Source organism: Bubalus kerabau, chromosome 14, assembly GCF_029407905.1.
Source record: "Bubalus kerabau isolate K-KA32 ecotype Philippines breed swamp buffalo chromosome 14, PCC_UOA_SB_1v2, whole genome shotgun sequence".
In the NCBI taxonomy this organism is placed as follows: Eukaryota; Metazoa; Chordata; class Mammalia; order Artiodactyla; family Bovidae; genus Bubalus; species Bubalus kerabau.
Genome location: NC_073637.1, coordinates 22,032,201 through 22,059,867, shown reverse-complemented (window position 1 = coordinate 22,059,867; position 27,667 = coordinate 22,032,201). Strand labels below are relative to the sequence as shown.

At 40.7% G+C, this 27,667-nt stretch overlaps 1 protein-coding gene across 2 annotated transcripts; it reads right to left on the bottom strand.

Annotated features, from left to right (window-relative positions):
• Positions 1-855: 855 nt before the first annotated feature.
• Positions 856-19,717, bottom strand: PPDPFL (pancreatic progenitor cell differentiation and proliferation factor like). 2 transcript variants are annotated; one of them, XM_055545956.1, is made up of 6 exons: positions 19,558-19,717; positions 19,196-19,290; positions 17,790-17,867; positions 17,406-17,505; positions 2,244-2,396; positions 856-1,203 (listed from the first exon to the last, which is right to left on the bottom strand). In XM_055545956.1, the coding sequence occupies exons 2-5, from the start codon at positions 19,248-19,250 to the stop codon at positions 2,285-2,287; spliced, it is 345 nt and encodes a 114-aa protein (XP_055401931.1). In that variant the 5' UTR covers positions 19,251-19,290; positions 19,558-19,717; the 3' UTR covers positions 856-1,203; positions 2,244-2,284. The 2 variants fall into 2 exon arrangements, with proteins under 2 accessions (XP_055401931.1, XP_055401930.1); XM_055545955.1 differs by lacking the exons at positions 856-1,203; positions 2,244-2,396 and adding an exon at positions 8,797-17,159 and having other exon boundaries at positions 19,558-19,716.
• Between the last annotated feature and the right edge of the window lie 7,950 nt (positions 19,718-27,667).

The window sequence follows — 27,667 nt, the reverse complement described above, 5'->3', positions numbered from 1 at the left end:
GAAAATAAGTGAGAGTTTCCCAAAAGCCCGGGAAGCAGTGGGCATACCTGCTGTTGAGCAGGAAATGCCCTGACCTTGCTCCTAGACCATGTCCTGATGTCATGTGTCTTCACCGTTGCCCCCCAAAGATGCTCACAACATGCTCCTCCCTGGACCCACAGATAGGGTCCTTCAGTGGCAGAGACTTGGCAGAAGTGCTTCAGTTAAACACCTGCAGGTGGCCAATTATCCTGGATTATTCGTGTGCCCCTAATGTGATCATAAGGGTCCTGCCATCTTGAAGTGAAAGGAAGAAGAGGGACCGCAGGATGGTACCTGGTGAGTCCTCAGCACTGTGCCGCTGTGTTTGGATGTGGGGTGGGGGAGGATGGCCGAGGTGGGCACTCTGAGAGCTGAGACGGCAAGGAGACCGCCTTCCCAGCAGCCTCCGGGAGGAACACGGTCTTGCCAGACTCTTCACTCTGGACTCCTGCCCCCTAGAACTGTAAATGGATACGTTTGTGCTGTGTTATAGCTCCTGTTTGCAGTAATTATTTAGGGCAGCCCTGGCACATGATCTCAGAAACCCCCTCCTTCTTCCCTACCCCCACACAGAAGTAACCAACAACCATTCCGAGGTGACACCCACCCCGCCAACCTCACACTCGCCATCTACGGAGAAGCCCCTGGGCTTCTGCCTCATCCACTAGGTCATGACCTGAGTGACCCTTGACCCCTACACACAAGTGCATTAAGTCCACAGCATTCACGACATCACCTAGCTCTGGATGCTCCCATGAGACAGTGAATGCCCTCCAGGAAGCTCTCAGGCCCTGTTACCTATAACATTCAAGAAATACCGAAGTCCTCTTAACTTCCCTGACACTATCCATTTAACCTTAGATTACTTCAACTATGGCTCCCCTTGTCTTAAGGTCAATAAAGAAAATAACCCCTTTGCCATGGAACCATAACCAACACAAAACACAGAGAAGTAAGGGGAAGTAATTGATAATTTTCTTAGTCTCCAGAACAGTGTTTGGGATGAGATGGTCTTGTTAACTCTGTGCAAGTGTCAAGTAACCAGCTGATGGTCTCACAGCTACTAATGGACAAAGTCAGGTCTGGGCGCCTGCCTCCAAAGTAAGAACGTTCTCTGCTTCATCATGCTGACTCCAACCTCAGGAGGATGTCGGTAAAGCTGCATCAGCACATGCTGTCTAACTATGTAGAGAAATGGAGAAATATATCAGTATTCCTACTACTTCTCTTCCCATCTCATCCATGCACCTTGTCAGGTTGCTATGGAGATCAATGGATATATAGGCAATGCCTCTGCAAGAAATAAAGCACTACTGCCTTCCTTCAAATATTCAGATTATTTTATGACATTTAGAAAATGTTTCCACTTAAAAAACAGAGAACTCTATACCTAAAAATCTCCTTAGCTAATTAACATGCTCTTAGCTAATAAGAGGAAGCTTGATTAGAACATGCTCTTATTACCTTAGCATGCACACACATGCACATACTGAAATAGCTAACTATAAATCAGCTAATACCCATGAAGTGCTTGTTATATGCTGGGCTCTGTGTGGGAAGCTTTAGAAGCATTTTTTTACCTCATTACAATAAACCCAAGTGATAGTTTGGCAGTTTGTTTTTAATTATTCCAGCCTAGAGATTAAAGAAATGAAATTTAAAGTTCAGAAAATTCTTCCAAGTCACACAGATTGTGTTAAAGGTGAGAATTTGACACTTGCAGTTTGAATTTTTCAGTTTGTAAATCCAAAGCTGAATTGTGATATAGGCTTAGATTTGTAAATTTTATCTTCATGTAAACCACTTAGTGTTTAATTGCAACCTAAGTTCTATCCCAGAAAAGATGTTGTGTATATAATTATCATTGGTCCCAAGGGACCTGGTAAGATATTTTAAGCAGATAATTCCAATTAATTAATCCTGGGGTGAATCACATTCAAAGCACGTATTCTAGTGTGATGGCATTGCATATGTTTATTGCAAACACTAAAGTTAATTATCCTCGTCCTGGTTGTAATGTATGAAGTTAAGATGAGCTAGGACCGGAAATTGGAGAACGAAATGGCAACCCACTCCAGTATTCTTGCCTAGAGAATCCTATGGACAGAGGAGCCTGGTGGGCTGCTGTCCATAGGGTGGCACGGAGTCAGAACTGACTGAAGCAACTTAGCATGCATGCATGCACTGGAGAAGGAAATGGCAACACACTCCAGTGTTCTTGCCTGGAGAATCCCAGGGACGGGGGAGCCTGATGGGCTGCCGTCTATGGGGTCGCACAGAGTCGGACACGACTGAAGCGACTTAGCAGCAGCAGCAGCAGGACCAGAAATGCCAGCTTTAATATGGCAACATGAAGTAGTCCTCCTGGAATTTGTCTAAGGTAAGCAAGACAGAGAAAAACAGAAATGAATAATCAATCTTCAGCAAAAATTGAGACTTTTTAACACGGGTACCACAAATATGAGGAAAGAAAGATAAAAAGTAAAAACTAGTGAAGATGAAATAAAAGACACTCAGAGAAGTGCTGGGAATTTAAAAGTCACGGGCTCATCCCTGTGTCTGGGAAATGGTGTGGCCTGGGGTCTGAGACCAGCAAACCTTAACTCTGTTAATAACTCATAGATGCAGGGCTGACAAGGTTCCGGTCCCTGATCTTTAGTGCAGAGTCTCAGCGAGCATAGGAGACGGACAAATGAGCGATTGCACAGAAGAGCCATAATTTGAAAGAACAACATGCTGATAGAACACGGGTGGAGGAGAGGTACTTTGTGTCACAAACAGTGCTGCACGGGCAATTTTACTTTGTATTTGGAGAATGTGGCTTTGAGGGCTCACACAGACACAGACACACAGACACACACACAAAACCCAGTGAATAAAGGAGAATTCCTGTTTGTTCAGAGCACGCAGCTCCAACTCGTTCCACTTGTGAAGCTCTTACCAAGGAAAAAATAATAATAATAATAATTTTAAGCCACTTGTTTAGAAGTAACTTTCTTTGTTCAAAAGTGATTACGGGTATAAAAAAGGAGCAAGCACAGAACATCTGAAATATTCTACAAGAAATAAAGGCATATTATAAGCAAACTGAGTACACCACCACAACAAAAATGTTACTAAGGTTGCCGATGAAAATTTTGACCAAATATATTGACATGAATAAAAATAGAAAGCAAGGAAGGAAGGAAGAAAAGAAAAGAAAATATAGCCTCCATGAAACAGGGTCAAAAAGCAGAAGTAAAAACACCAAGAGAGCTATAGAGATTTAACAAGAGAGATGAAACACACACAAGTGAAAGAAAAAAATTAAAAGTATTATGACAATCAAGATCAAATTACTTAGAGTAAACAAGAGAGTAAAAATCACAAAAACAGCAAGAAACATGGAGGGGAAGAAAGAGAGAGGCAGGCAAATGAAATGGAAACAAGTTACATAGAACATGGAAGTTAGGCCAGTGAAAATGGCAGCTTAGGGGGTTCCAAAACTACTTGGTCTCATAAAAGCAATGAGAACATCATAAAAATGGTCAAATCAACTCTTTCAGAACTTTGGAAATGAACCAACAGTGTGCAACAATCCAGAACCTTTCTTTAAAAAAAAAAAAAGGAATGAATATTGGTAAGAATGTGAACACTAGCAGTTCATTCCCACATTCCTCTCCCCAGTTCTGTTCAAGCCATGAAAGCCCCAGCCCCCGTGGTGAAAACTAGCAGCCTTCTTCAGCACCACATACATTCTTCAAGGCTAGACCACCTCAGAGCAGAGCCCACACAGTCCTCAGGGAAAGGAATATAGTCCAAGAATTTCAGGCACAGCCAAACAACCGTGCAAGCGCAGAGAAGGAATTAAAGACAAACATGCCGGAGTGCGGGTGTCCAGGGAGCATTGTTCCTACAAGTTATTCTTCAGCAAACTATCAGAGAATGAACCTCAGCCAACCAATTAGTGAATTAAATTATTATGGCAAAATTCCAGCATTGAGAATTGAGTATGTGAATTGTTTGACGGAAGTCTGAAATACATATGTTAATTATGGTTACAGGAAAAAAATGTAAAAGTCTTGGCAATGTAGATATGATATTAAATTGCTAAAATTGGAAAGAGAAAGAGTGTAGGAGTTTCTGTACAGCTCTGATTTTCTCAATTTTTAAAAATAGCTGATTGACAGAGATCGTTAAATACTGCTAAGCCATATGGTGGAAATATAAGTATATTTGAAGTTACAAAGATAAATAAAAGAAAAATAGCATAATCAGTTAAATACATTTGGTGGAGAAGAAAGAAGAAAATACTGTACAAATGTCTACAATCCTTTTTCTGAAATTTGTAATTTCTGACTTTCAAGATACTAATTTATTTAGACAACTGTTCAACTCAAAACCTGATTTGAATGGGAGGCTTTCTATAATCTCCTTTTTTCTGCCCTCGGTGATCATACAATATTGACATTCTTAGTTCTGTTTTTTGGTATGTAATGCATGGGTAAGCACTTACACCTTCACTCTAAAATTCTAAAAATTTGAATTCTGAGCATGTGCCCCAAGGATTTTGTCAAAGGAGGATTTATATGAATTCTATTGTTGTATAGAGTAGAAAACAAACAGGTATTATCTGGAGTTCTAACAGTGTCTTTAAAAGTTGTGGTCACCTTGCTAACCATTAGAGCAAGGAGTAATACAGAGTAGAATTTTAAAGAAGGAAATTCAATGAGTCAGACAGATGTAAAATTTACTTTAAAATCTATGAAAATAAAAGCCACAGCACAATGTGTGAGCTAAGAAATAATATCAAACATGTCTATTGTATATAAATAAATATAAATGGGATAAACTCATATGCTAAAATAAAAAATTAGAATTTAAAGTAAATCTAACTTTAAGTGGTAGATAAGCAATATATATAAAGCAAAGAAATTGAAAAAGTTTGTGCAAAAAACATTCAAAACATTCCAGACAAATGAAAGTAAACAAAACTACATATACTGTAATCTTAAAAAAAAAAAAAAAGTGACAGAATTCAGGATTGTAAATAAGTAAATAAGTATCTGTCACAATGGGCACTTTACAGTGATAACGAGCTCCTTTTATTTTTATGTCTGACAAGCGAATGCAGGTAAAGTCTTGCCGCAAATACTCTGCAGCTGGAGGCTCCCATGGGTACCATCCAGGTGTGTACTCCCTGGTGAAGGAGTCTGAGTTTGGGATGCTGTGAGAGACAGTGACCAGAACATCAGCCAAATGTGTGAGAGCAAAACATCTCCCGCTGCTGACCCACTGGGGTCAGTAGTTCAACAACGCTGTGTTTGAGGTGAAAGGAAAATGTATACCCTTAAATACTCATAAGCTTTAAAATTTTCATATGGAATGGAAACAAATAAGCTCCAACTGAAGAACTGAAAAAATAACAAAAATGCAGGGAAAACAAAATGGTAGATAATGCAAATGCAAATATTTTTTAATTTAAGATCATTATAGTAACGGTAAGACTAAAAATACTAATGCTAGCTAGTTATTTGTGATAAACAATGAAATATACAAACATTTACCACCCAGTAGAGGAAAAAGCAGAGAAGGCAATGGCACCTCACTCCAGTACTCTCGCCTGGAAAATCCCATGGACAGAGGAGCCTGGTGGGCTACAGTCCATGGGGTCGCTAAGAGTCAGACATGACTGAGCGACTTCACTTTCACTTTTCACTTTCATGCATTGGAAAAGGAAATGGCAACCCACTCCGGGGTTCTTGCCTGGAGAATCCCAGGGATGGGGGAGCCTGATGGGCTGCCATCTATGGGGTCGCACAGAGTCGGACACGACTGAAGCGATTTAGCAGCAGCAGGAGCAGAGAAAAAAGGATAAAATATTTTAAAATAAGAAATATTCTGATGGGGAGAGTATAACAACCCTTCAAATTAAAAGAATTCCAAGAGGTTATTTTGATCACTTTTATGCAAATAAATGTGACAACCTGTATGAACTGGGTAAGAATGATGAAGCGAGGGCAGAGATGCAGCTATTCAGAGAGCTGCCCACCACCCTTCCCCCCAGCAACCTCACGCTATTTCTAAAAGGCTGCACTTTCCAGTGGCTTTACTGGATAATTACACCAAATCATTAAGGAACAGATCATGCCAATGCTTTTAACCTCTTCCAGAACTTAGAAAAAGAAAGAAATATTGCAAATTATTTTCAGGACATAAAGCCAACATTAAAACAAACTCCAAAATGGTATCACAAGGGAAGAAAATTATAGATCAATTTTATAATTAAATGAACTGAGTCATAGGCTCATAGATTAAAATGAACTCCATAGACTTTGAAATGCACTTAAAACATCATCATCCATTCTTCTTTTGAAAAAGCTCTTAAATAGATGCATTCCTTAAAGTTTGCAAGATGCGGAGTGAAAAAGCCACAGCAAGACAAGGTTCCTGATCGGCACCCCAAGAGTTCCTGTGCTGTAGGTCAGGGTGTTTTCAGGGACACAATGTCCCCTCCCCAGCTTGCTTAGTTCAGCTGTGAAGGTCATTTACCTGAAACTGATATGGATATACCAGACTACATATCTGGACACGAGACAGAAATGGCATATAAAAACCAGGAAACAGAAGGTAAAGTAATGGTTTGTTTGCAGATTTTATGACTGTTTATTGTTAATTTAAAAATCAACTGAAAAACTATTATAATTCATAATATGCCTAAACAGAAAATTAATATACAGAAATCATTCATCTGCAATAGACAAACCCAAGCAGTTAGGAGATGGAAGAAAACACATAAAATATCTAGGAACACAATCAGCTCCCAAAATACATATCAATGTGAGGGAAATTTTAAAATGGAGCTGAGATGCAAATGAAGCCTTGAGCAATAGAAAACCATGCTTAATCTTGGGGGAAATAATTAATTCAACAAGAGTGAACATCCTCCCTGAATTAATCTTGAAAGTTAATGCAGTCTCAATACAATAGCAACAATATTTGGGGAGGAAATAAAGGGGGTGGGTAAAAGGCAAAGTTTAAAATAGTACAGAAAGAAAGACTTCCACTTCTTGGGAATGTGGAGGAGGTGTATTCCTCCTGTGTGCTTAGTCGCTCAGTCATGTCTGACTCTTTGTGATCCCATGGACTGTAGCCCGCCAGGCTCCTCTGTCCATGGGATTCTGCAGGCAAGAATACTGGAGTGGGTTGCCATGCCCTCCTCTGGGGGATCTTCCTAACATAGGTCTCCCACATTGCAGGTGGATTCTTTACTGTCTGGGCCACCAAGGAAGCACATTCCTCCTGTAAGTAAAACTAAAAACCCTAATGTTATATATAAAACAAGCACAGACGTCTCAGAGAGGGGACTGGCCATGTTCTCAGAGCCAAGGAAGGACATGGGGGTGAGTTCCCTGGGTTTCATTTCTCCCTAATGTATCCTAAGGTCTACCCTGGTGGTTCAGTGGTAAAGAATCCACCTACCAATGCAGATGCAGGTTCAATTCCTGGGTCAGGAAGATCCCTTGGAGTAGGAAATGGCAACCCATTCCAGTATTCTTTTCTGCGAAAACCCATTGACAGAGGAGCCTGGAGGGCTATGGTCCATGGGGTTGCACAGAGTTGGAAACGACTTAGCGACTAAACAACAACAGTGTATTTCTAACTGAATACTGTAGGAGACAGCAACCAGGAAACACCACTGAGGGAAACAAACAAAAAGCTATAGTGAGCCTGCTCCGTCAGGTCAGAGGCCCAGGGAAAGGGCCTGCTGGCCAGACCCACAGTTTTGCAATAATCTCTGTCCTGCAGCCAAACAGCACAGAGAATCTTTAGCCGCACCCACCTGGCCAGCAGAGGCGAGTGGGACCCCATCCCAGACTTGAGGCTCCAGGGGGTGACCACCCCACCATAGAGTCTCAGTCCACAATGACTTTACTCAAGTACTCTAATTTTTGAAAATTAAGTGATTTTATAGACTGCCTTTCTAATATTTATTTTGTCAGCCATAGTGCTGTCACAGACTCACAGAAAAAACTGTTATCAAAGATGCATAACATGCATTTTATATGACAGGTGTGCGATGGAGATAAATCAAGAAAAATGATCGTTTCCTTAAACTGCATTTATCTCTAACATGGGTCATGGGTGAAGTAGGGGCTGGAAAACAAGAAGTGCATTTTAATTTTAAATGAGCAGTTATTGGTAATCATTACCATTTGAGGATGGAGAAGAAAACTGTCTCCCCGAGGGGAAAATCCTTCCAAACTCCAACTCGACTTGCAGAGGCTGAAGTCACTGGTTGTGCATGTTCAGCTCCTAACCCCTTCGTATGTGAAACAATTTCTCCATGTTACATGATCTTGTGTGTAGCTGCCCAAGGTGCTCTCCCAGACCATTGAGTTCTTAATGCTAAAATGACAACCACAGCTAAATATAGCACTAATAGAAGTGCATAGTAACAGAGTAGTTTGTTTGCTGGGTTTGGGGAAAGGGGTGGTTGCAGTTTATGTCAGTCTAAGAAAGTGCTACTTTTTTTTAATATAAATTTATTTATTTTAATTGGAGGCTAATTACTTTACAATATTGTATTGGTTTAGCCATACATTGACATGAATCTGCCATGGGTGTACACGTGTTCCCCATCCTGAACCTCCCTCCCACCTCCCTCCCCATCCCATCCTTCTGGGTCATCCCAGTGCACCAGCCCCAAGCATCCTGTCTCATGCATCAAACCTGGAGTGGCGATTCTTTCACATATAATATACATGTTTCAATGCCATTCTCCCAAACTATCCCACCCTCGCCCTCTCCCACAGAGTCCAAAAGCCTGTTCTATACATCTGTGTCTCTTTTGCTGTCTCTCATACAGGGTTATGGTTACCATCTTTCTAAATTCCGTATATATGCGTTAGTATACAGTATTGGTGTTTTTCTTTCTGGCTTACTTCACTCTGTATAATAGGCTCCAGTTTCACCCACCTCATTAGAACTGATTCAAATGCATTCTTTTTAATGGCTGAGTAATATTCCATTGTGTATATGTACCACAGCAGAAAGCCCTACTTTACACATCACTTACAAGTCACCAGGAGCCTCAGCAGAGAATAAATCCCCAGGCTGCAGCTCAGGGCTCTTGATTTCAGATTCCTGGAGATGGAGCTCTGTGTCTGCATTTTATCAGGTTCCTCACACGGTTCTTAGATACACCAGACTTTGAGAATTGCAGGGTTGCAGTTTTGCTAAAATAAATCGCTTCTTGTTTAAGCAACATCCAAGGGTTTTATGAGGTTTTTATACTTTTGTAATATATGTCCAGCCTATCTCTCTGTCACCTGTCCTTTTAATCATTTAGAATCAGAGAAGCTGCTGCTTCCATTTGAAGAAACCCAGTGCTTCAAGGAAACACTGCAAAGAATGACTTATAATAACTAGCAGGAGAGACTCAATATTTGAAATTTAATACTTTCTAAAATATTGAAATTTAGAGCTCTGAAATTTAGAATTCTAAAAGGAGGAGGATTCTGGAATCCTATAAAAGGTGGTTTCCAAAAGGAAAATACTTGAATTGGAATTAGTTGACCTGTTACAGATTGGTTAAACTTTTTAAATATATTTAAGAAAAATTTATTAACCCCATAGACCCCCAAATCCCTCTTCCTCTTCTACAGTGCTGCTGGGAATGAAGTCTAATTTGCTGTCAGTTTTGGATCCAGCTCCCACGGATTCCTGAACTCAGTCTTCTTTCAGCTCTTTGATTCACCATCAGATAGACTCAGACGAGTTCCCACCTCAGGGACCGCCCTGAGTGGAGCCAACCTGACGCAGCTCGGAGGCAGGACCCTCCATGTATAAGAGGGAATGTGGTCTCCTCCAGGATGCTCAGCAGCACCAGTGACAGCAGAAGATGGATGAGCATTGGAATCCATCAAGGATGACATAGGATAACGTAACGTGATACATCTACTTGGTGGCCTTCCTCTGTATTCTCTTTTCATGGTGAAATTTAGCTTGAGATCTGAAGACAGATAGCTCCCTCAAAAAGTTATTTTAAGACTGCACAAATATTTTCCAAAGTAGTTTACTTGAAAATAGAATGTTTGTCTCTTTCCTTGCAAAGGAATTTCAACATCCTAATCTTTGCTTGAGTTGGCATCCAAAACATAGTTCCAGTAACCGTTCATTTATTAATTCAAAAACCTCTGCTAAGCATGTTAAAAAGAATAAAATATTTATGAAACTCACACTCTGTGGCTCTTAGTCAAATAATTACTATAGTGAAAAGGATTTAATATATTTTGTGTTTACAACCTGGAGGCAAATAAGTCTCAGTATATCCAATTAAAATATGTTGAAGCAAAACTTTTAAATTCCACTGATGCTAGATAAAGGGCTTCCTTATTGGCTCAGATGGTCACTAATCTGCCTGCAATGCAGAAGACACGGTTTCAGTCCCTGGGTTGGGAAGATCCCCTGGAGGAGGGCATGGAAACCCACTCCAGTATTCTTGCCTGGAGAATCCCATAGACAGAGGAACCTGGGGGGCTACAGTCTCAAAGAGTCCAATACGATTGAAGTGACTTAGCATGCATTCATGCCTCCCTTCCTCCATCAACATCTTGAGAAACAAATAAGAAACATGAAAAAAATTTTCAGGTGCCAAACCTAAAATGCATTCTTTCTAAACTATTGAGAAAGGAGAGTAACTGTGTAGTAGTCTGTTTTTCTAGGTAATACAAAATAGTTCTATATTTTGAACAGAAAGTAGCAAAAAAACAAATAAGAGCAGTACTTGGTATGAGAGGTGGGAAGACAATGACTTCTGAGACTGGAGACCCTGGTGGGGAGGGCCTTTGGGTGATCTGACTTCACACTGTTGCTTCACAGCGTGCCTTTGGACAATTCACTAGATCACAGATTTCTTAAGAAGGAAGCACAGAACCCCAGGCCCCACCATTTCTCATCTTGGGCTCAGTTGGAAACAACGCTGTAGACAATGTGACCTCCACAAGGAGAACACCAAACTCACCCAAAGCTGCTGTCCCCTGATGACAGTGTCACAAGGTACTGGAAACAGGTGGACAGCGTGGTCAGTCAGTCTGGTGTCCGCGAGAGTGCCTTGCACAAAGGTAGCCACTTCCCCCCTCAGGGTCCAGTCCCTGGCCACCTTCCCTATGAGTCCTCTCCTAACCAAACCAATCAAAGCCTCTCTGCCTCCACCTCTGTCCTGGCCTAGTCGCACTTCGACATAACACCTTGTTTTATCTCCTTTACAGCACTTACCACTGCGGGAAACTATATTCCATGTTGATTTAGTGTTTACTCTCCTCTGCTAAAATGTGACCCTTCTCGGGAACAGCCCAGCTCTAGCCAAAGAAGCAGTGTCGTTCATCTGACCAATATTTATTGTTATGTCACAAGCTGGGGATAAAATGTCAAGGAGAGCAGACGTGATCCTTGTCCTCATGTGGTTTATGGTGCAGTGGGGAAGATGTATATTATGGAGCCGTGGAGAAAAGACATAACACGACACATGTAAAATTATAACCGTGGTGAGTGCCGAGAAGGAGAGAAACACAGGCTATCAGTGCCTATGATGGAACATCTAATTTAGTTAAGTAGATCGGAGGTTTCTCTGGAGAAGAGGCTTTTGAGCTAAGATTTAAGATGCATAGACATGAATTAAGGAAATAGAGTGGGGGCTGGGGATGCCCCATGGCAGGAAGGAAGATGGTGCCAGAAGGATGGACAGAAGATGATTGATGGGGCTGGACCACTGGGCACTGGGGGCATGAGAGACAGGAGTGGGTGGGAAGGATCTATGTGGCAAGAATATGCGGCGGGACAGGGCAGGGTGTGACTTTATCCTGAGAGTAATGGAACCATCGAATGCTGTGGAGGTGTGAGTACGCCTGTTCTTGTGTTCACAGGAGAAAATTAGCAGATTTGAATTTTGTGAAGATGACTGTGATTTATCTATAGAAGAGATTTAGAAAGGACAAAAGTGGACCACTGGAAGCATGTCCTGGCAGTGCCCTCAGGAGACATGATTGCAACTTGGATTCAGTTAGTGATGGTGGGAAAGGAAATGAGTAGGTAGATCCTAGAAACACACAGAATGAAATTTAAAGGGCTTCCTCTATGACCCACCTGGGTCATATTGGAATATTGGAATATTGGAATTAATTGGAATATTGGAAATATTGGAAATAAAATATTTATTGGAATATTGGAAATAAAAGCAAAAATAAACAAATGGGACCTAATTAACCTTAAAAGCTTCTGCACATCAAAGGAAACTATTAGCAAGGTGAAAAGACAGCCTTCAGAATGGGAGAAAATAATAGCAAATGAAGCAACTGACAAACAACTAATCTCAAAAATATACAAGCAACTCCTACAGCTCAACTCCAGAAAAATAAATGACCCAATCAAAAAATGGGCCAAAGAACTAAATAGACATTTCTCCAAAGAAGACATACAGATGGCTAACAAACACATGAAAAGATGCTCAACATCACTCATTATCAGAGAAACGCAAATCAAAACCACTATGAGGTACCATTTCACACCAGTCAGAATGGCTGCGATCCAAAAGTCTACAAGCAATAAATGCTGGAGAGGGTGTGGAGAAAAGGGAACCCTCTTACACTGTTGGTGGGAATGCAAACTAGTACAGCCACTATGGAGAACAGTGTGGAGATTCCTTGAAAAACTGGAAATAGAACCGCCTTATGATCCAGCAATCCCACTGCTGGGCATACACACTGAGGAAACCAGAAGGGAAAGAGACACGTGTACCCCAATGTTCATCGCAGCACTGTTTATAATAGCGAGGACATGGAAGCAACCTAGATGTCCATCAGCAGACGAAGGGATAAGAAAGCTGTGGTACATATACACAATGGAGTATTACTCAGCCATTAAAAAGAATACATTTAAATCAGTTCTAATGAGGTGGATGAAACTGGAGCCTATTATACAGAGTGAAGTAAGCCAGAAAGAAAAACACCAATACAGTATACTAACGCATATATATGGAATTTAGAAAGATGGTAACAATAACCCTGTGTACGAGACAGCAAAAGAGACACTGATGTATAGAACAGTCTTATGGACTCTGTGGGAGAGGGAGAGAGTGGGAAGATTTGGGAGAATGGCATTGAAACATGTAAAATATCATGTATGAAACGAGTTGCCAGTCCAGGTTCAATGCACGATACTGGATGCTTGGGGCTAGTGCACTGGGATAACCCAGAGGGATGGTATGGGGAGGGAGGAGGGAGGAAGGTTCAGGGTGGGGAACACACGTATACCTGTGGCGGATTCATTTTGATATTTGGCAAAACTAATACAATTATGTAAAGTTTAAAAATAGAATAAAATTTTAAAAAAAGTTAAAAAAAAGAATATAAAAAAGAATGCATATATTTATCAATTTGCTGTACAGTGATATGAATACAACATTGTAGATCAATTATATGTCAATAATAAACAAACAAATAAATAAATTATTTTAAAAACAAAAAAAAACAACAAAAAAATAAAGGGCTTGGTGTTGGATTGGTCATAAGGGAACTTCAACTCCCTAATCATCTGGGCTGATGAGTGAAGCTGCCAGTCTCAACTATAGGGGACAGTGTAGGCCTCAGAGAATGCTGTTGGGGGGTGGTGGTGGATTAATTATGACTGTCTCCACTTCTTGAATGTCTATGAGTTAGAAGTTTAGCTCTATGCTATTCAACCCGGACAATTATTTATATCCAGACTCTCTAGTAGCCCAGTGGAATTCTGCAATTTTGTTTCCCACAACCCTTGATGTTGTTGTTCAGTCACTAAGTCATGCCCAACTCTTTGTGACCCCATGGACTGCAGTATTCCAGGCCTCTCTGTCCTTCACTATCTCCCAGAGTTTGCCCAAGTTCATATCCATTAAATTGGTGATGCCTTCCAACCATCTCATCCTCTGCTGCCCTCTTCTCCATTTGTCTGCAATCTTTCCCAGCATCAGAGTCTTTTCCAATGAGTCAGCTGTTTGCATCAGATGGCCAAAGTATTGGCCTAACAACCCTAACTTCTACAAAATGTATGAAGCATCAAATAGGCCTGAACTCCAGCAGGAGGACTTCAGAGAGAATTGGACTGGCTGTTGGCGGCTTTATTTGTAATGAATATGGGGCCAATAATATCCAACCTGCCATCAAAACCACTTCACAAAAAAGTTAGTGGAATCTCAGCATAAAATTTCACAGAAACTGAGGGCAAATTATCAAAGCTTTGTTTCATTTGATACCAACATCCAGGGCCAAATAGCATTTCATACATCACACTAGAATGATCATAGCATGCTTCAGATCACATGGACACACCTCTGACATAATTACCTTTACTATTTATTATCTCCTCAGTAGGCAGCAAAGCCAGGAGATGTTTTAACTAAAACAACAGTTATGCTGAGACCTACATCTGAGGTACTTTTTGAAGTACAGCCCCAAAGTGTCTGAGTGGTAGGAAAATTGCATTAGAATCTATTATCTAGAATTTACCTAGGAGACATTTTGTTGTCACTCTTTCTATCATCATAAGTCTGTAGAAGCTCTGGAATAGCACAAAGCAAGCCTTTCAGTTTTTAATCATTATATGTGGTATAGTCGCAAAGTCATGTTCGATTCTTTGCAACCCCATGGACTTCAGCCACCAAGCTCCTCTGTCCATGGGCTTCTTCAGGCAAGAATACTGGACTGGGTTGCCATTTCCTTCTCAAGGGGATCCTCCTGACCCAGGGATTGAACTTGGGCATCCTGCATTGCAGGCAGATTCCTTACTGACAGAGCCACCAGTGAAGCCAATCATTATATGAGTTCACTATGATATTATTTTTTGGAAAGATTCCTAATATTTTTCAGAGGATCTATAGCTATACATCTATCTATCTGGCAACTACAAATCCGCACAGATAGATGTAGTGTGTGTGTATATATGTATACAGTACTCTAAAGTGCTTAATAACTATGTATGTTCATGATAATATGTTGGATTTAAAACCTTATGTAAAATTTAATTATCTTAAACAATAATAACTTTCAGTAACAGCACTAAACACATTAAAAATACTGCAAACACAAAGGCAAAAGTGTAACTTAACAAACAGTATCTTTCTAAGTAGACAAAGTAAATACCAACTTGATAGCTTATTTGGGGAAATTTATCCAATAAACTAAACAAGCCATCTGTTCACACATATCCCAAGTGATTACAAAAAAAGGAATTTGTTAATAATCTCAAATAAAAAACAAAACCCCCCACAATTTGCCATTTTGTTTCATTGTATTTTTCTCTCACTTTGGAAAAATTCAGTCTTCAATAATGCTAATTTGATTTTAGAGTAAAGGCAAATGAAATGTAGAGCTCAAAGGTTTAATGAGCCTCCACAAATGCATAAAAAATGTAAAGGCAAGTAACCATTAGAAGAGCAGTAATATGTCAGCAATGAAGTATTACTGGGCCACAGGGATGTTTGAATCCCTTCACTGACAGCAAAGTGATGAAGCAACGTGACTTAGAAGGAGGACACATCCCAACTGGAGGGACCAGTGAAGGCTGGTGAGGTGTCCATTACTGAGGAAGCCATCCTGCCATGGCTGTGTGGTCCTGTGGTTGGCAGAAAGACAGTGCTCCCTTCAGGTGTTTAGTGCATCATCAGCCACACCAGCATGTACTGATGTCTACCTCTGAGTGAACGTAGCATCCCTAACTGCTAAGAATGGCATCGTACGTTGAAAGATATTTGCAAGCAGTATCAGAAAATCTTCAGCTGAAACTCCTTTAGCATTATCTACCAAAAACATGAAGGAAAGTAGGAAATATTCTATCCGATGTCAGGAATATTCACATTCAGAAAGTGTATTCCAGCCCTCCTCTACGTGTTCCAAATTATACACAAAAACATGCTCATATTAGTCAATTTGAAAAGGTACAGAAAAATACAAAGAAGTAAATGAAAAACACCCAAACTCCCATCTCTAAAAATAACCATTGTTACCATTTTGATATATTTCCTTCCTATCTACTCTTAAGCATATATACCTTTTAAATACAACAAAGTTCACACCATATACAGATTATCCTGCTTTTTTTCATCCAACTTGGTATCATCATGATTTTCCATGTTGTTGAAAATAATTTACAATCATGAATTTTAAGGTCTACATAACCAATTATGTACAGTAATGCATTCAACAGATAATGTATTTATGGGTATGTTTTCTATTTCCAATGTTCATGATTAAAAATACAATTTTTGCAACTTTTTTTTTACACTTCTGAATCCAGGGCTCTAAAACAATTACGTTAGGCATGAATGCTTCAGTTTTCAGGCATAATAAAACAATTAACAGATGTAATGAGAGTTTAACAAATTTTTTGAAAATTAACACACAATTTTTGATTTTTAAAAAATTCAAAAAATTATAAGGTAATGAAAAGGCTATTTCACATGAATCTCTATATTTGAAGGTCACATGTTTTCAAAGTCTTTTCCAGTGTTCTCCATGTAGCTGACACCAGTCAATGTCAATGTCAATACTCTCAACATTGAAGAAAATGCCTAAACTTTTGCCGTCTGTGTGGCTGCAGTGGTCTTGTCTTGTAAGTGAGATATCCAGAAGGTTTTCATCTTCCTATAAAGGAGATCACCAGGAGTAGCTCAGGTGCTAAAGGGTCTGGGGGTCACACCTGCAGGGCCTCAGCGGGTGGCTATCACATAGAGTTGCAAACAATGGTAATACTTTACATAGTGTAGTTAACTGTTACAACACTGCCCTCCAAACCGCAAAGCAAAGATCATCAGCTGAGAAATGCTCATTTGTAAGCTAGGTTGTCTTCACAGTCCAGGTAAACTGAAAATATTGCTGAAATAGTCCCAGAGGTGCCCAATTCATTCCTGTGTCATTTTGATATATCCCCATCATTGGGGGGAATTTGTATCTTTGGGGGCATCATGAAATGGTCCGGGCTTGTCTTTTACTGTTTTACTGTTCCGGAATCTGTTTACTGTTCCAGAATCAGCCATTTCTCCAAGGAGCTGTGATTCCTCTTGTTGGAGTAGAGAGTGATTATTTGTTCCTAAAGGTACCTTGCTTCTGCTTCCTGGTCCATTCCCCCTAAACCATAATAATAATGGCATATGAGTTTTCCATTTCTCTTTGGAGATAGAATGCTCAGATCTGACTAATGATTAACTAGAAGAAACTGTGTCCCCACCTCTGCCCTCAAGTACAGGTTACATCAAAGACTTCACCTTCCAGAGAGGACCGTGTTTTATCCCTGTCGGTTGATGTGATAATTATGACAGGCACTGCTTTCATCTGAAAAGGAAATATTCTTATCAGAAAAAAACTAAAACTTACCCACAAGCAGACTGGTCTTCACCTTTTACATTTGAAAGCACAGGAACAGATTGAAAAAAGGATTTAAACCACCAGGTGGATTCTGCCACTTCGGGTAATCCTATCAAATAAAATTCACATTTGTTGTTCAGTCGCTCAGTTGTGTCTGACTCTTTGTGACCCCAAGGACTGCGGCACGCCAGGCTTCCCTGTCCTTCACCCATCTCCCAGAGTCCGCTCCAACTCCAGTCCATGTGTCGGTGATGCCACCCAATCACCTCATCCTGTCACCCCCTTCTCCCCCTGCCGTCAACCTTTTCCAGCATCAGGGTCTCAAACACAATTGAGAGATGAAAAACAAATGGAAATAGGCAGGGTGGTGCTGATAAGAAATAAACTACATACCTAGCTGGGCTTTGCCATCACCTATGAAGTTGGCAGAATCAGGGCCAGTTAAAGAGGTGCCTGAAGAAACACTGGCCTCTGTAGGAAAGAAACAATAATAAACAAGCAACTAAATAATAAGCCAACACAGATTTTTACATATAAACTCTCAAGTAGCATGGTCTGAAATCATTTAATCCTGGATTAGGAACTGAAAACTTGGTTATATTACCAGCCCATTAGAAGTCTCCCATAATAATGCATATTACATTTTTATTAATAAAGTATATTTCTTTCCATGGTGAACAACTGTCACACAGATTTTAAGTAGAATTTAAAATATATAATAAATGTTATCAAATTCAAAATCTTAAAAAGTACAAAATCAAGAATGAATATTATTGTACTATATTAAATATATTACTTGTATACAAGTCATATATAATGTATTATATTTAAATATCCCACAGAAGTTATCAAATTTAGAAATAAAAGAATCATTTTAAAAGAAAAACATCTAATTTGTCATATCATACTTGTATTTTAAATCTAAGTGTTGTAAAAGATAAGAATAGAAAAATAACTTTTAAGAATATAATAACTCTAAGAACATGGGCATAGGTTAACTTTGGGTGGGGGAAAATAAATTAGTATATGTTTCCATCTCTTGTCTACAAATAACCCTTGAAACAAGACTTTTCTACAAGCTGGTATGACTTAAAAAATGATAGCTTGGTTCTGAAATGATTGTTTCATTTTATGAAATTTCTGAATTTTCTTCGAGAAGCTATACTTTTCCATTTAGCTATAAATTTTCACAGATGGAGAGATAAATAAAAATAAAACTGGCCAGGTAGAAGCTGACCTACTAACCACAGGAGAAAATGGAAATGAGAGAATCTCTGAAACACATTTGTGCTACTTCTCTTTTCTCAGAAATGAATATTTTATTTATGTAAAATTATCAGGTTTTAGTGTATCCTATTAAAGGCAAGGCACATGAAAGTAAAACCCACAGGAATGAGTTGCCATTTCCTCCTCCGGGGGATCTTCCTAACCCAGGGATGAAACCCTCAAATCCTGCATTGGCAAGAGTATTCTTGGCCATTAGCGCCACCGGGGAAGCGCCCACCCTCCCCCCAACCCCACCAAAATTGTGAAATATAAGCTTATTTTTACTTATTTATGTGTTAATGGTTTCATGGCTATAACAAAACATAGTTAAAGCAAAGTGATGAGGTTTGACAGTTTTTACTGATTCGGGGAGTCTCTGATAAGGTCTATTCCTATTTTTTTCACTGTCACAAAGAATTGTCATATTCTCCCTTTAGTTCTGACAGGACATGATATGTAGGTTAATTATACCCCACAAACATCACCTGAGATCATATTCTCTAGGGCCACCCTCTAGAGTTGTTACGACTCACTTCGATAATACTGATTTCTGGCCAGAAGACAACCAGCGGAAGGCACGGATGCCATTGTCCCCTGAGCAGGAGCCAGTGAGTTGGTGACCGGCAGCCTGCAAAACGGGCGATAAGAGGCTAAAGTTAATCATATTAGGTTCCTGTTCCTTTTCCCATGAGTATTTTTTGTAAAGCAACATAACTTACTGTGTAATAAATATCCCATAAAGAATTAAAGTTCACACAAAGTTGTGATCAAATTCATTGCCATAAACAAAAAATGCAATTCATTAGGTGAAAACACAAGAAAAAATTTATATCCAAGTATAACCATGTCCGCAGCTGGCTCCAGAAGTGTAAACACAGCCCTGACCATCACTCACCTGCCTGCTTTCTTCAGCCTGCTCTTCCAGTGAACGTGGGTCTACAGCTTCTTCAGAAAATGCAGACTTGGGAAGGGCTGACTGATGGTGATCCAGGACAGACCTGCCACAGGGCAGGGGGTGAGCCATCTGTGAGCACAGCACCCCTCGGTCTGGAAGGCAGAAACCTGAGCTGGGGAGTGGACGCAGGTGGGCACTGGGCCACCACAGGCGGAGCCAGAGGCACCCTGCCTCCTGTGTGCCCTTGACTGGGTCAGCCTGCCAAGCGGGGGCTGTGGGCCAGGCAGGTCTTGGCCCGGACGTAGTGTTGTCCTGGCCCTCTGGACAGTCCCGGTTTCAGGACAGCTGGCTTGACAGGGAGAGAGGTAACAGCCACTCTGGGGATAGAGACACAAACTTGGTCAGTCACACAGTTGGGGACAGCACCACGCTGGGCTCTGAGGGGGACACCACGGACAGGCTGCAGGCCGGCAGGGGGACTGGATGTCATCACAGCCACGGGGATGCAGTGCAGAGGCACAGGGTCTTGGGGGACAGGAAAGAGGTCGGGGAAGCGTGGGAGCCTTCCGGAGGAGGGCCGTTCACAGCAGGTTAGAGAGTCCAGCAAGAACAATCTAAGACACATGGGAACCATGGGGACTGAGGAAACAGGAGCTTGATAGCCTTCTAGCAACACTGCTGGTTGAAGCAAAAGCTGCATTTCTGTTCTGCTTTTAGCAATGGTCCTTACTTGAACTGCTTCGCCATTTCCTAGCAATGGTCCTTACTTGAACTGCTTCGCCATTTCCTAGACTCAGTTTGCCAAGAGGTCCAGCTGTGGATCCCTGGATGTTAGGAGGAAGATGCTGTCAACTGATGATTCAGTTCATTTGGCGGCTGTTGGTTTCACCAGCTTAAAGCAATTTTGGCAACGTGTACAGAATTGCTCATCACCTATGTTCAAATTTACTCAAAATATTTGTCTTAGTTTGCCATCATGGTTCTTTTTAAATACCTACTCTACCTGGTTATGACTCCTTTCGGTTGCCAGTATTATTCATTTCTGCCTTTTCTCCTTTTGTCTTGATTAATTTTGCTAGCGGTTTCTCTATTAAATCGTTCTTCCAAAGAACTACCTCTCTTGTTTTTAGGTTTTATATTTTATTTCCTGTCTTCTTTTATTCTTCTTCCTTTTATTTACTTTAAGGTTATTCTTGTTATCTATTTCAAAATATTTTTTACTGTTGTTATGACATTTCTTGAATATTTGAATTATTTAGTGATGCTTTTCTAGACATATACTTTCTCTGGTAGCCTAGAGGGTAAAGCATCTGCCTGCAATGCAGGAGACCCTGGTTCGAACCCTGGGTAGGGAAGATCCCCTGGAGAAGGAAATGGCAACCCATTCCAGTACTCTTGCCTAGAAAATCCCATGGACGTTTAAGCCAGGTAGGCTACAGTCCATGAGGTCGCAAAGAGTCGGACACGACTGAGTGACTTCACTTTCACCTCCTAGACATATAAATGTTCTCAATTATCTTTTAATTGATGATTCCTAAATACCCTATGTTGTCAAGAGAGTCTTCTCCTTTTTATTCATTCTTTCAAATAATTTTGGAAGTGGCTTTCTGTGTATTAATAATAGTACATATTCTTCCATTGCACAGTCATGATTTTGTATCTATTTGATTGTGTTACTTAATTATGTTAAACAAACGATTTATGTACTTACTGATATCTTACCATCCGCCCTCCCAGTCTGTAGTGTGATCGCATCAGTTGAGTCTGTCCATTTTGGCCTCACGTGTTTTGCAGCCGTGTGGGCAAGTGTGCACAGAATCCTAATGTCATAGCTTCTTGGTGGATCTTGGATTTTACTTTCCTTTATCAGCACTAATGGTTTAACTTCTGCCCTAGATTCTCATTGGTCTAATGCTAATTTTGTGGCACCTGCTTTTTTATATGCAATCAGAAATTGTCTCCTTTCATCTCTTTATTTTCTGTTTCCTTTTAAAAATAACCTATCAGCTCCCTTTAGCTACATTATTTTCTCCTAGTTTTACAGATGCACTTTCTGCCACAGTTGTTGAACTGTTGGCTGAGTTGCTTAGCACTAAATTTCTTCACAAATTTTGGGATGTGGATCCTTCTGAGTGGTAGGTAACTTCCATTGCTCTGTCTAGCTGTGCACCACCCCTGGCCACTATACCACACCTCTCTCCTATCTGGTGATATCAAGATTTGACCCATGGTTTTAGTTTTTGAAAGATTCAAAAGTGAGTCTCTCAAAGACAGGGGGTTCAGTTCCATTCAGTCACCCAGTTGTATCCAACTCTTTGCAATCCCATGGACTGCAGCATGCAAGGCTTCCCTGTCCATCACCAACTCCCAGAGCTTGTTCAAACTCATGTCCATTGAGTTCATGATGCCATCCAACCATCTTATCCTCTGCATCCCCTTCTCCTCCTGCCTTCAATCTTTCCCAGCATCAGGGTCTTTTCTAAATGAGTCAGTTATTCGTATCAGGTGGCCAAAGTATTGGAGTTTCAGCTTCGACACCAGTCCTTTCAATAAATATTCAGGACTGATTTCCTTTAGGATGGACTGGTTGGATCTCCTTGCAGTCCAAGGGACTCTCAGGAGTCTTCTCCAACACCACAGTTCAAAAGCATCAATTCTTCAGTGCTCAGTTTTCTTTATAGCCCAACTCTCACATCCATACATGATTACTGGAAAAACCATAGTTTTGACTAGACAGACCTTTGTTGGAAAAGTAATGTCTCTGCTTTTTAATATGTTGTCTAGGTTGGTCATAGCTTTTCTTCCAAGGAGCAAGCATCTTTTAATTTCATGGCTGCGGTCACCATCTGCTGTGATTTTGGAGCCCAAAAAAATAAATTCTGTCACTGTTTCCATTGTTCCCCCATCTATTTCCCATGAAGTGATGGGACCGAATGCCATGATCTTCATTTTTGAAGGTTGAGTTTTAAGCCAGCTTTTTCACTCTCCTCTTTCACTTTCATTAAGAAGCTCTTCAGTTCCTCTTCGCTTTCTGCCATAAGGGTGGTGTCATGTGTGTATCTGAGGTTATTGATATTTTTCCTGGCAATCTTGATTCCAGCTTGTGCTTCATCCAGCCCAACATTTTGCATGATGTACTCTGCATATAAGCTAAATAAACAGGATGACAATATACAGCCTTGACGTATTCCTTTCCCAATTTAGAACCAGTCTGTTGTTTCATGTCCAGTTCTAACTGTTGCCTCCTGACCTACATACAGATTTCTCAGGAGGCAGGTAAGGTGGTCTGGTATTCCCATCTCTTGAAGAATTTTCCACAGCTTGTTGTGATCTACACAGTCAAAGGCTTTAGCATAGTCAATGAAGCAGATGTTTTTCTGGAATTCTCTTGCTTTTTCTATAATCCAGTGGATGTGGGCAATTTGATCTCTGGTTCCTCTGCCTTTTCTAAATCCAGCTTCAATATCTAGAAGTTCTCAGTTCATGTATTGTTGAAGTCTCACTTGGAGAATTTTGAGCATTACTTTGCTATCATGTGAGATGGGTACCCTATATATTTTTGCTTTAGCGACACCCAGTACAAAATCCAACACATACCATAGTTCCTATTCTGAAAATCTGACAAAACCAATGTAGTCTTCCTCCTGTGTGTGGTAATGAGGGTTATATCCTTGGCTAATGATTAAAATGTTACAATAGGGCTCCGATTTCCACACCATAACCATGACATAAGGCAGGCTAATTTCTCCCCGATTGTTCTCTGACTCACGTTATTTTCCAATATCTCACTATTAAAATTAGATCCATCCACATTTCACTGAGTCTTTTATCCTAAAATTAAGTTATGCAAACTTCAAACTTAATGGACATCTCATTAAAGGAAGAGAAAGGCATATTTAAGGAAGACTATGGAGTCGCACAGAGTCGGACACAACTGAAGCGACTTAGCAGCAGCAGCATTACTAGTCACAGTCCACCATAGTCTCTCTGAGGGGTGACCAGTTTATTACGTGTGAGACACTATTACTCTTTCTGGGTTTATTGATGATGGATGAAGTAGGAGACAGATATCTGATCGTTGTTTTGTAGAGCATGGAAATTCATGGCAGAAAGATGGTTGTGCTTATAGAAAATTCACTACCACCCTGTGCTGTTAGACCATTGACCAGGTGAAATCAGAGTCTGGGTGACTTCACTGCCTCTGCCTCATTCCAACTCCAGTCTGAGATGTCTATGTGTGCGCACAACACATTGGGGGGTCTTTAAAATCAGTGACATTGGAATCAGTGAACATGCCCCATTAAACATAAACACTCTGTTGTTGTTATCCACTCAGTGCTATCCAACTTTTTGAGACCTCATGGACTGTAGCCCTCCAGGTTCCTCTCTCCACAGGATTTCCCAGGCAAGAATACTGGAGTGGGTTGCCATTTCCTCCTCCAGGGGATCTTCCCGACTCAGGGATTGAACCTGTATCTCCTGCATTGGAAGGCAGATTCTTTACCACTGAGCCACCAGGGAAGCCCAAAAACATACACAAGGCCTCTATAATAACCAAAGCTTCAAATGAACACTGTTCAGTTCAGTTCAGTCACTCAGTCGTGTCCAACTCTTTGTGACCCCATGGACTGCAGCACGCCAGGCCTCTCTGTCCATCACCAACTCCCAGAGTTTAGTAAAACTCATGTCCATTGAGTCTGTGATGCCATCCAAATATCTGTGGCAGGTGCTTTATAGCTGAATCACCCTTCACCCCTCACCTTCCTCCTGTGAGCTTTCCTAGGAAAAGAAACCTGCCTGAGTCACCAAGGATGAACTTACAGTTCACAGTGTCAGATTCAAGGGGTGCCAGGGAACAGCTGTGGACCTAGGACCACGAGGGTCCCACCTTGCTCACACAGCTCAGGATTTTGTCCCTGAGGCTGACTATTGGTCCCCCTGCCTTACAGCTGCCAGAGGTGATAAATCCTTCACCTGCAGACTCTTACCATCCACCTACACTGGTTAATAGTCTCTCTCCTTTCACAGATTTTTCCAGTGTGTGGATGCCATCCCACTACGTCCAGCTCATCCCTATGTCCAGTGATAGCTGCTTCTCTGACCATCACACCCCTGAGCAGCCATGGATGCTGGACCAGCCCCTGCCACAGTGCCCCCCACCCCTCCACACCCAAATCATCACTGGTAGAGGCTGTAATAGCCACCCTGGTCTGCTGGGGCTTCTGTAACAAAGCAGCAGAGACGAGGTGGCTTAAACCACTGAAATTTATGTTTTCTCTTCTCCCGGTTCTGGGACAGCATTGGGCTCTTCTGAGGCCCTGTCTTTGGTTTGTAGCCTGTTCTGTGTCTTCACAGGGTTGTCTTCTGTGTGCCCATGTCCTAGTCTCCTCTCTTAACCGGCACTCGGTCACATTGGACCAATGTCCCATCCCAACAATGACATTTGAACTTAGTCACCTCTTTAAAGACCTTATCTCCAAATATAGTCACATCCTGAGGTCCTGGGGGCTAGGACTTCAACACGTGCCTCAGCCTGGAAGGGCCTGCTGGAGTTTCCCATGGGCTGTGGCGCTTCACCCGTCACCAACCACGGGGGCCACACAGCTGCCAACCAGGTGAAAGGTGCTCCAACTCTGAAACCGCAGCCCCAGGGCGCCCTGTCCTTGGCTGGGTTCCCTGGAGAGCAGAAACTGAGGCGCGCATGCGACAGTTGTGGGGCAGAAAGCAGCCTTGGGCGCTGCCTGTTCCATCCGTCAACCTCATCAACACATCACGAGATCACTCAGACAGCTCGCCAGGTAGAGCGAGATTTCAAACACAAAGTGTATGCTAGGCACAAAAGCTTTCATTTCAGACATGAATTGATTGACTATCCTGAATTATATCCATTTTGATGTATCTTTATCCTTAAATCTGGGCACTGCTATCGCAGGAACATAATGTACATAGTTTCTGACAAAAAATTTCATTTGCTATGGTCATGTTTTCACTGATTCCTTGACTAAGCTTACAAGAAATAGTTTCTTATTTAGTATTAAAACCAGAGAAGCCATGAACTTTAGAGGCAGAAACATGAGATTCATTTTTAATCGACTCATCGTAATTATCAAAGAGCACAAATCAACCCAACATGTTGAAAACATTAGATTGTGCGTTCTTCCCTCGAAATAAATATTTTAAGTCTGAGATTTACACATAAAATGAAAGAATATTTTTCACAGTGATATTTATTTTACTGTACTTTTCACTTCCTTGTGCCTGATGGAGAGTAGAGTTTTAAAATGTGACATTTTTCACTTCCTATCTGCTTTTTTTTTCTCTTACGAAAATAACTCTGCTCAACTTTCAGATGAAGTATCAACTTTTATCAGATGATCCAAAACACAAGTGGATTTTGATCTTCAGCCCAGGGAAGGACAACTGTCTCTATGAATTTCATCACCAGAGAGGAAGGGGAGGAAAAAAGGACTTCTGGCAGAACTTTCCCAAACTGTTGCCAGGAGCCATAGAAAGCTCACTTGTATTGCAAACCCATTATAACATTATAAAATAGTTTTACGTATTCAAGGTAATTTATGAATAGTTAACTACAGAAAGGCAGAAGCAATTAAGGTTACGTGAGTCACAGGGTGTTTTAATAAAGTGTTAGATTCTAGTGGTGTCAGATCTACGTGTATGTAAATGCAGGCCCTCAATCACAAAAACATGCCTAGATGTGAAATTTTAGCTGCTTGTATAGTAAATGTTTATAAAACTAGTTTTACCTGAAATCCAGAGAAAATACTGGTGAAATATTTGCTGAAAATTTAATTGCTTCAATCAGTGGCACAACTTTCTGTGTATACATCTATAGATGTATCTCTATGTAAAGTTAAAATAAAGATTTTATCTTTATCCCAAAGATAAAATCTAGGATCCTTTCATGAATCCAGGCTCATTTCCGATTAGGGTGGATTTTCACAGGGGTTTTGATGTTTCATAACTCTTCCCCAAGGCTGCATCACCTGCCCCAAATCATCCCTCAGAACCACCCTACCTTATTAATGTTTAGTCGCTTCAGTTGTGTCCGACTCTTCAGCTGTGACCCGATGAACTGTAGCCTCCAGGGTCCTCTGTCCATAGAATTCCCCAGGCAAGAATATTGGAATGGGCTGCCATGCCCTCCTCCAGGGGATCTTGCCAAACCAGGGATCAAACCCACGTAAACCAGGACAAATTTCCTTGTATTGACTTCCCATTATGGATAGTTTCCACTTGTATCCATTGGGAAAGAAAGCTAATGAAATTCAGAACCCAGTCCATTTAGGTCTGGATTTTGTGTAAAAGTGCTGGGTAAGCAAGATGGCATCCATCTCCCTACATCTTTATTTCTTTTTGCAAGAACAGGACTATTAAATTTTAAATATACTTCAAAATATTGCACCTAAGGATCTTTAAGTTGGTGTATGCTCTGAAAAACATAATACAAGATGCCCCTTTTTAGCAATTCAATCCAATTCGTGTTCCCCTTTTAATTTAAAATTAATCTCTAATTGTACATTAGATATCTGTGAAAAATCATAAACTATTGTAGCCTCTTTTAGCAAATCTCCAAGTGAATATGTCTACTGGAGTTGGACTATAGAGTAAATAACCATATTAGAGGCCAAGGGCTTCCTTCAGTGAACTCTGTAGAACTAACTTTCCTTGATCATTAAAAACAGTCCGCCTTTGTAGCAATTTTACATCCTTGGTGAATGTAGCCCTTTTATGAAGCATCTCCGCTGAAGTATCTTTGATTTGATATTTTATTGAGAATTGAACAGAATTAGTACATGTTTTCTGTAGGGCTTATGCCACAATATACCCAATGACTGCAAATTCACTGATTTCATTTTATTAAACATAATCAGTAATGAGTTTAGAGTAAACAAAACAGAAACCACTCTTTCATGTCTAGTGGGAATACTCTGAGTTTGTTTTAACTTTTAATTAATTAAGATTTCCATACAAGGGATAAAGTGTTTATGATTTTTCAATGAATATTTATGAAAGCTCATTGTCCAAAATTCACAAGCATTCATTCAGACTCATTAAAAACATTCATGAATATTTCACCCAAAACAGAGAT